The sequence below is a fragment of the Gobio gobio genome (assembly GCF_949357685.1).
Source record: "Gobio gobio genome assembly, chromosome: 22".
Classification (NCBI taxonomy): domain Eukaryota; kingdom Metazoa; phylum Chordata; class Actinopteri; order Cypriniformes; family Gobionidae; genus Gobio; species Gobio gobio.
In genome coordinates this window covers 18270316-18280331 of record NC_137118.1, presented here as the reverse complement: position 1 = coordinate 18280331, position 10016 = coordinate 18270316, and the positions used below count along the sequence as shown (strand labels likewise).

The 10016-nt window shown below is 47.7% G+C and overlaps 1 protein-coding gene across 1 annotated transcript; it reads right to left on the bottom strand.

Moving 5' to 3' along the window:
* Positions 1–7426: 7426 nt before the first annotated feature.
* Positions 7427–10016, bottom strand: LOC307118276 (uncharacterized protein). Its single transcript, XM_079803852.1, has 5 exons — positions 9690–10016; positions 8766–9035; positions 8468–8613; positions 8248–8348; positions 7427–8124 (listed from the first exon to the last, which is right to left on the bottom strand). The coding sequence occupies exons 1-5, from the start codon at positions 9931–9933 to the stop codon at positions 7977–7979; spliced, it is 909 nt and encodes a 302-aa protein (XP_079659978.1). The 5' UTR covers positions 9934–10016; the 3' UTR covers positions 7427–7976.

Here is a 10016-nt window from a genome sequence, read left to right as displayed (position 1 = left end):
TTAACGTGGCTATAATTATGGATGCTTGTGTATAACAAACCAAACAGTTTGAAAATCGGTAGAAAATTTAGCAAGTTATGTTTATTTAAAAAGTGCAAGCACCCATGAAAACAATGTTACGAGTGAGCGAGCTGCCTGTGACAAGATGGCCACCAGGTGCGGACGTCGACCTCCATTGGCCAGCAGCGCGAACAAGACATCTAGCCTTTATTATGTATATCTATGCTTCGGAGGGGGAAATATTTACCCGGAACTCCATTAGACCCTGGTTCCTGAGCTCGAAACACATCGAGTACCACCCCCAAGTTCCTGGGGAAAGTTCCTGCGGTGGAAACGCGGCTATAGTCTAATAATCTTTTCACATAATTAAATATTCTCTAATCCAACCTGTTACATTTTTGAATTAGGGTAATGCAATTAATATTTGACTTCTACTCAGCCAACAGCAAGAAGGCAGAGGCTTGCAAAAAGGGGGGAATACACAACACCAAATATTAGAAGAATACTAAAATCCAACAGGAAAAATAACTGTTGCTCATTAAAGACGACCAAATAAATTGTGAATAATTTGTGTTTATTAAACAGCTGTGGTGGTTATGGCATATATCTTCTACTCCCTTCCATCTGACATCCTTCCATTCCATACAGTAATCTGTTTTATTTTCAGAAGTGTGTCATCAATGCATCAAACCACATTGGAAATCCTAAAGGAAATCGTCTCAGGTTACGAATGTAACCATTGTTCCCTGAGAACAGGGAACGAGACGCTGCGTCAGCTTGACGCTACGGGGAACGCCTCCAGCGTGACAGGTGCCTGAAATCACTATCGAAAAACGTCAATCCTATTGACCGGCAACAGCCTATGATGTCATCAAGGCGCGACCAGGAAGTATATAAGGGCGCCTTGCCAACATGACAGTATCTAATCGTCTGAAGGGACTGTTTTCGGCAGGCAGGCCCTGCGGCATGGCACAGCGACGCAGCGTCTCGTTCCCTGTTCTCAGGGAACAATGGTTACATTCGTAACCTGAGACGTTCCCTTTCGAAAGGGAACTCGCGCTGCGTCAGCTTGACGCTAAGGGGAACGATATACCAACGCCGCCATGCCGACGGGAGTGCATGCCCACTGGCAGTGACAACTGTCAAGACAAGCAAATTCTACTGAGATGCCTGAACCACTCCCCTTCTGGTCACATTAGGCTGTCAGTGACAGCGCTCCCTACGGTCATAGCCCAAGCTATCGCCCAAGAAGGAACCTTCACACACATGAGGTCCTTCCCAGGCCCTGCTCGAAGGCCTGGAACCACCCATTCGACTTAGAAGGGGTTCCTTTAAGGGAACGTGGCAAGGGAACTACGAGTTCCAGTCACTATTCGGGAGGTTCTCACCGAATGCCACCAGGGAGACCTGACCAGGTGACCCAGACTAATGTGGGACACGTAATACGGTCAACCCTGTCTGTACAGTACAGAGCCTCTGGTACTCGCCTCCGAAGAGGCATCCCGCTAGGGTGCTGCAAGAAAGGCAGTAACATCCACTAGCCGGATCTCAGAGACGGGTTATCCCGGAGAGCAGCTCTCAGCGAAGTGCTATATAACCCTTGCTAGCGAGGGGAGTTTAGCCGCTCGATCCTCGGATCTACCAAGCACCTACTTTAAAACGTGCTTAGGAGGCCAGAGGCCTTACAGGCTGATTATGCCAGGGAGGCCCCGAGGGGCCTACAACCCTTAACCAGCGCCAAGCGGCCGTAAGCTCATAGTAGACCCTCATTCGAGAGGAGCTCATAAGCCTGCCTGGTAGGTAACCATGCAGTAGGCAAACTATGAAAGTCCCCTCCCGTGGGGACCCCATAGCAGCAGTAAGTTTCGTCGTGCTAGGGTAAGAACACCGCCTACAGGTCTCGCGAACGGCCAGAGACCGGCGCCTGATAGCAGGTGACCACTAGCTGTCAGCGTAAAGCCAGTTGTGCGTTCCCGCCAGGGGAACTCGTTCCCCATGGAGGCCTAGAGGAGCCTCCACCTGGTAACCCTTGCCGACTGCTCGCGTGTCCAACAGCGGAGCTCGCCCTCAGGAAGGCCATACGGGCCTGAAACCTGATCGCAGTCGTGCTAGCCCTCGAGGTAGCAGGGAAGATAGGGACTCGCATCATCAGGGAGGCCTAACTGGCCTACCACCTGCAACAATGCCGGGCATTTCTCCATCACAGCCCTCTGCTCAGTGACTGGACCTATCCAGAGACCACGAGACAGGAGCGTGCCCTCAGAGGAGGCCACATGGGGCCTACTACTCCAAGCGAATCCCACAGGGAAGCCCCGTGCAGCTTTGCCTGATAGCATCCCGTGCTACGATCCGTTACCAAACCTGGGGACCGGGGAACGATTTCAGGGAGGCGCAATGCCTCCACCTGATAGCAGAGCGAGCCGCCCAAGCCAGAATGTGCTACTCATGGCACTTCATGGTCACCGCCCCAGCGGCTGCATTAAGGGAGGCCGGTTGAGGCCTACTACCTACTAGCACTCGTGCTAGCCATACAGCGCCTACTAGCAGCTTATACCAGCCATCGAGGGACTTGATGCCAGTCGTGCCCCCTCGGGGGAGACCAGGCGGTGCCTGCTGACCACAGCAGGCCCTCAGGGAGGCCAATCGGGCCTACCATCTGAGTAAAGGTAAACCAAACCAGGAGCCTACCCCTCAGGGCGGCCTTAAGAAGGCTGGCTGTTGCGCCTGGGCTGGCGGCAGCTGTCTGCTGCTGACAAAGCCTGGAAATCCAGTTCACACCTGGGAACTCATCCCCAAGGAGAGTAGCTGACGAGGTTACTGCTGACGTCGACACCAGTGGAGAAGATCCTCCAGGGCCCACTCGTGGGCCACGGCATCGAGACTTCCTTGCAGGGAGGCCGGTTGACGCCTACTACCTGTCCTGAAGTCCAGCTGCCCAGACTGCCCAAGCTGGCTACTAACAACCAGCTGGCTCCTACGCCCGCACCTGGGGCTGGCTCCATCCCAGAGGCAGCTAGGGACAACTTGCATCGCCGTGTCCTAGGGCCCCCAGGACGGCGCAGTCTCTCGGGCAGTGCCTACAAACATGGACCTAATCACATTGCCAACAGCAGTGTACTCAGCAGAAGTGCATAACGAAAAACCCTCTAAAGCAAGGGGAGTACAACTTACGTCACCTGCCTCGGGGCGGCTGTCTTACTTTCCATGCAGCGGCCAACCATAAGTGCGAGGGCGTCAGCCATTGGTAATGCTCGGGCCTCAGGGGAGCATCCGACCAGAACCTTCACAGAGGTTTATCCGATGTTCAGTTCAACCCGAGCCCTAAAGGAGGTGGAGCAGAGACATAGAGCAAGGGTGAAACAATACCTTTTCTTTTAGAAATATAGAACCCACCGGCCGAACATCCTCCAGGAAGAGGCCGGGGGCCGCCAAAAGATGGCGGCCACCAAGCTCTGAAAGGCGGAAACGGCAGATAAAGTCTGATCGCAAAACCAGCGAAAGACGCTTCACTCCGCCCCACGACCACTGGCAAAGTCGATGTCTGCTGCAACACCCCGACTGCGTAACTCGTAACCCCAGAACGCAGAGAAGGGGGCGGGCCTTGGCCGGACGACTCTGTAACAAGAGGAGGCTGAAACAAGGATGCATAAACCACGCCATGTTCTCATATCAAAGGACAGGCCAGGGGCGAACAACCTTCATTAAAAGGGAACGCCCCCATCCTTGACAAAGCCTAGGCCAAGTGGTGCGGCATACCGCACTAGATCTACTCAGGGCTCGGGAAAGAAATATTATTACCTCTAATATAACACACTGAGGCCCCGAAACCCCTTTTCCCAAAGCCCCGCAGAGCTGGGCGCAGATCTTACTACAGCTCGCGCATTAGCGCGTACCCGGTCTTCAGCTACTTCCCACTTTTACGCTAGGAAAACACAGCTAGCCCTCTACACTACAAGCCCTTGGGCAAGAGCGCAAATTAATCACCCACATAGTGGGAAAAATAACACGGAGAGGCAGCAAGACTCTACTAGCAAAAGTGAGGCATACACACACAACCACATAATGTTGCAAAGAAGATCGTTCTTTAGCTTACTCACGGGGAGCTGCAGGCCCTGCGACATCCCGCGATGATCCAAAATCTCCCCAAGCAACCCCTCAGGGGAGCGACGGTCAAAAAGTCCTGAAAAACATAGTTTTGAAATTGTTTCACCCTCATAGAGGGGGACTCACCAATCGCTCCTCGCGGTGCGTCAATCCAGCCACCGAGCTAGTATCCGCCCGCCGACCTGAGGGGGGCGCTTCGACAACCAAGCCAGGCGGGCCGTCAGAATCTTACATTTCCTGCTCATCATAGGCCCACCGGCCTGATGTAAAGCGCCCGGGGAGAACGTGAGAGGAAGGGAAAAGCAGCATTCATCTCCGCGCCCTCGGGGGCGGAGTCTGCCGCCTATGCTGGTCCCGGTTGCCAGCCCCGGCTTCCTTCCTCTTCCGGTTGCGGGTGTCCCGCCTCTTCTGCGTCCCCCTCCTCCACAGCGGGGGCGCTCGAGAGGCAACGCTGGCTCGCTGCCCCTGTCTCCAGCCCTCAGACTGAGACGGGAGCAGGACACCCGACTGCCTGGGCGCTGTCCCGGACCTCCGCGGTATGCAAGTCCTAAACGCTGCCGAGCGCGCCCTCGCCTCCCTGAACTTACCCACCACCGCCTCTACGGAGGTGCCAAAAAGTTCAGAGGGCGATACCGGGGCATCGAGGAGAAAGGTTCTCTCTTTCCCCCCGATGTCCGCCAGGTTGAGCCACAGATGTCTCTCCGTGGCCACCATCGCCGCCATCGAACGACCGATGGCAAAAGCGGTTTGCTTGGTGGCCCGGAGAGACAGATCTGGGGACCGGCGCAACTCGGCTACCGCCTCAGGGGTCAGACCCACCCCCTGATCGAGGTCCCCCAGCAGGTCTGCCTGGTAAGCCTGTAACACCGCCATTGTGAGTAAGGCTGCCCCGGCATGACCCGCCGACATGTATGCCCTGCCGTTCAGGCGCGCAGATGTCCTGAGAGGTTCAGACGGCAGGGTGGGAGCCCTTAATGTCGATAGCCGTCCGGAGGCGAGGTAGTTCGCAAACGCCTCGTCTACGGGCGGCAACGCCACGTATCCCGCCTCGGGCAATCCCTCGACATCAGCGAAATTAGCCCGCTGATGTCGATGGATCCGAGCTGAATAAGGTTTCTTCCATCCTCTCACGATCTCTTGGAGGAGATCGGGAAAGAATGGAAGGCTCCCGAGAGCTGGTTGGTCATGGGCGGAGAGAAAACGGTCGTCCAGCCTACCCGGACACGCGTCCTCTCTCCTAGCGCGCTGCCAGGGCAGCTGCAGTCTACCTGCAGCACGCTCCATCACCTCCAACAGCTCCCCATACATGGGACAGGGTGGTTGAGAAGCCTCAGCCTCAGGCGCTTCATTCGCCTCCTCAACCATCCTCTGCTCAAATGGAAAAGGTCCGCCCCTCGCGATCTGGCTCGTTGTCTGCCAACACTACACCGGTCTCCAGACGACGAGCCAGATCCAGCTGGGAACCCCAAGTCTGTAACCGCCGCTCAGCCTCAGCACGAGCGGGGCCGTTCCCAGCTGCTGAGCTCTCTCCCCTCGAGAAGAGAGCCAAACGAGAGCGGAGCGTTCTCATGGGAAAACGCTCACAGTTCGCACAGGATGCTCCCTCGAGAACATCCCGTGCGTGCTCTTCCCCCAGGCAGTACACGCAGAGTGTGTGTGTGTCATCAGGTGTAAGGTACCTATTGCACGGGTCCACACACTTGCGGAAGTGTCGCTGCTTCTTCGCACACTTTATACCTTCTCTGTTGATGCTTCCCAATAGCGAAACAGGCAAAACAGTCCCTGAAGACGAAGAGATACTGTCATGTTGGCAAGGCGCCCTTATATACTTCCTGGTCGCGCCTTGATGACATCATAGGCTGTTGCCGGTCAATAGGATTGACGTTTTTCGATAGTGATTTCAGGCACCTGTCACGCTGGAGGCGTTCCCCGTAGCGTCAAGCTGACGCAGCGCGAGTTCCCTTTCGAAAGGGAACCTAAATATTAGGTTACTTCCAGAGGTTGCAGTAAGATGCAGTAGTCACGACTTTCCCGAACCCGTATTGTCGCTCAACCATGTTGTTAATGAAGTCACGCAGGTGGTGGAATAATAACTTCTTTTAATAAATTTGTTTGAGATCAAATTCATGCTAGATTTTTTTTATTTTTTTTTTGAGTAATTCTCATTTTGATCAGTTATTTTGCTTTATTTCCAGATTCAATCAGGCTCGTTTTTACGTACTAGAGCATTTACACACATGCGCACTCTTCAAAAACGGTGCATTAAATCTATTGACAAACTAAAAGACGTAAATGACAATTGTATGTATTCGAAATAAAAGATATAGATTGTACTGCATGTCAGCTTGCTTATTTTGCTCAAGATAAGGATTTAATAAGTCCACATGTCATGCAAACAAGAAACTATGCTTCTAACCACAAGTTGAGAGCTGTCGTTCCAACCACACAACTTTGCGATGCTGTTTGCGGATGTTCATTGGAACTATGGTTTCGGGAAACACAGATTCGTTGAACTATGTTAACTTGCGACCATAGTTGGCTAACGGTGCTTTAGGGAAATGCACCCTAGGTTAGGTTCACAAAGTAAGTTACTATGGTAACTGACTCTGAGTATAAGTTACCTCTCTTTTAGAAACAGGCTTGACTTAACCTGCTTTCTCAGGTTTGACATACCTCCCATTCTGTGTGAGTTTCCCTCATTTCAGGGTTAACATACTCAGAGTTTTCACTTCTAAAACAGGCCCCAGCAGTTAACTGATGTGACTGCAGGTTAATCGGGCAGATTCTGGTCCTAATTCTTCCCTTCCAGCAATCCTTGATAAAGTCCTGATTTTATCAGATTTTCCTGTGGTGTGAGGTGTGTTAAGAGCGACTGAATCATTGTGGCCACACCGATCTAAAATCATAAATAACGAACATGTGGAATATAAACAATCAGAAATCCTGTTGTGTGGGGGAAAACCTGAGGACAAACACGCACACACTCTGTTGGTTGTAAGATGGAACGAAACGATACCCAATCAGAAATCGAGCGGATGAAAGATGGAACCATAACACAACTTCATCCAAACCTTCTTCTATCTATCTCACAAATGTTCTGTAAAAAGCAGTCCTGCAGTATTGAACTAATGCCAGTCATCCGCCATGTTTGTTTAATCTACAAGGTATGTATGGCTGTGAGAGATTTTGCAAGATTTCACATTTAAAGTCTGTTGTTTTGCTTTTCAAGAGGCCGTTAGTTTAGTGCTTTGCTGTGTTAATGAAACATGAGATTACTCAAGAGATCAGTTGAGATCAATGTTGCTCACACCATTAAAAATTTACCTAAAATCTGTATTTTATTGTGCTGATCCACCAGATGCATCATTTTAGCTGATCTGTTGCATCTGCGATACACATTCATGAAATTGAATAGACAAACAACACATTAGATCTAGTTTTTATATCAGTTTATATCTTTGATGAGGAAAGACAAATACACATCCACGGTGATCCATCTATCAGTCACAGAGAAGAATGAGGGACCGTCCGTCTGTCTGCTGGCTTTGATTGCTCTTGATATCACCAGCAGGGAGCAAAAACTGCTGAAGACCTTCTTCAGGATGAGACACCAGACCACTGAGCCTTTCTCATGAGCAATATCCAGAGACTTTAAGGGACTGGATCAATTTATCTTCATCTCTAATTTATATATATAATATAGATCTCGGATTTCCAATTAAGCTGCATGTTTAAAAAGCTGATGAATCTCATAAAGATATTTAATTTCAAAATAACTTGAACTGTTCAATGATATAATTCGATTTACAAAGCAAAACCACTGCTTTTCAAAAAACATGACAGGCTTATGTCACTGTATGTACATATTTATTTTATATAATGAGTGATTTTAAAATTGTTCCCTTGCAGATATATTGTTTTGAATAAAAACATTGCAAATCTTTCCAGCCTGATGAAGTCAATAGAGCACAATAATTTCTATATGAATATTGGTACTGCGTGTACTGAGAACTCCAGTACCTGAAACAACAATGAAGAAAACTGTTTGATTCCCAATAGAGTCAGTTATGAGTATGATATCATACTCACATTCACAGTAGAGAAATTCTGCCTAATTATCAGTTAAATTCAGTGATCTCTTACCCATTTGTTATTGTGGTTCCATCAATCCATTTCCACACTCCCTGTGTCTTTTTCAGACCAATCCAAAAACTATTATAATCAACAACCTTCTTCAAAAACTCCTGTTACGAATGAACAGTAATATATTGTTTAATATATAATATATGCAATAATAATAATTACAATAACAGTAATACCAATGTGCACAAACATACACAAAATCCTTTTCTTTCTCACTCACTTGTTCCTCTTGGCTGTTTATGATCACTAGATCTGCTCCTCTCTCTTGACAGTATTGTCTGCTGTCACTCCAGCTCTTCTCCTCCGATGATAAATAATAAAAACCGAAGTTGTAATAAATCCATTTAAAGTTGTCAGCACGCTGATCTGTTAATACACCAGTTTAGATATTAGTTTATCTTGAAATTTATTTAATGAACAGACACTTGATATTTAAGGCAATGCTTATTTTTATTGGAGTTGAATGATAGAAAAAAGATACATTTTTAATGATTTAATGAGGATAAACACAAAATTACTTTGTTCATAAAGGCCACGTTGGAGTTCATCAATCTTGTTTTTTATCTGCTCTCTTTCCTCAGTCAGATTGTTGATGTGGTTCAGTATCTGCTCATTTTTGGTTATTATCTGGTGTCTTTCCTCAGTCAGGTTATTGATGTGGGTTAGTAACTGGTTTCTCTCAGTAGTGAAATACACACAGAGCACCATTACAGCAGTCAGCAGAAGAACACACAGCAGACACAAACACACTTCAACTGCTCTGTGCTTTCTGTTCTTCACTGCACTTCCTGAAGACAAACACAAGCTTAAAAAATTCACACTTCTACTTCATACTTGTGAACTTTACTCTTACAGTTTGTCACAATCGCTTTGGCGCTCAATTCTCAAATGAGATCTCTCAAAACAATAAGTTCAGATCTTTGTTTCTTGTTCACACCAAAATATGAATATGTTTTTTAAGCACAGTGCCCTTGATCTTATTTTACATGTAAGAAATTTGTAAAAGTATGCATGAAAATGTTAATATTCTGTTCACATATAACACATTGCTACAAAAAAAAGTACTGCAGAGTACATACAAATGTACATATTCCTTTCATGACTTCTCCCTGTAAACATTTACCTACTGATGAAATGTGTATCTAAAAAGTAAACTGAAATTTTTAACAAACATTTCCGGAGTGGACTGCCATGATGAAAAAAAAACAAATTTTTACCTGTACATCTCACATGATGACAAAAAAAAAGATTTAAATGTTTTGGTTGAGTTACTACATTTTGCAGACATGATGTCCCATAAAACAGTTGTGACAATTGTACTTAGAGTTTAGAGAATGTTAAGTCTGTTTCAAAAAATAAACCAAAGTACTTGAGAAAAGAGATAGGCCTACTAAAATACCTCTGTCTGTCTGTTTAAATGTGTATCGGATGAATTATGTTACCTGTGTGCTGAAGTGGCAGATATCTCTCTGTGTTTGTCCTCAGATCATGATGTCTCACATTATCTGCACTCTCATAGATATCCACCATCATCTCCACTCTTTCTCCTCTGTCCATTCCCACAGTCTCAGTCATCATCATCACATCATCATATATAACTTCATTTATCTCTGATCTCTTAATGCCGCGCATTATAACACTGTTAGTGCTGTAGGTTGTTCTAGTTTCTGATTGTTTAGGCTGCATTGCTTTTCATCTGCCTGCTTTTGAAACTGAAGTCAGAGCTAATCTCAAAATGAAACTTTTAGTGATCAATGTGTGAACCATGT

Excerpts from the sequence above, each read along its gene's own strand:
- LOC307118276 (XM_079803852.1), bottom strand. The coding sequence starts at position 9,933 with ATGCAGCCTAAACAATCAGAAACTAGAACAACCTACAGCACTAACAGT. Across the intron at positions 9,036-9,689 it reads TCTGCCACTTCAGCACACAG|GAAGTGCAGTGAAGAACAGA; the intron begins GTAACATAATTC and ends GTTTGTCTTCAG. Across the intron at positions 8,614-8,765 it reads ACGTGGCCTTTATGAACAAA|ATCAGCGTGCTGACAACTTT; the intron begins GTAATTTTGTGT and ends GTGTATTAACAG.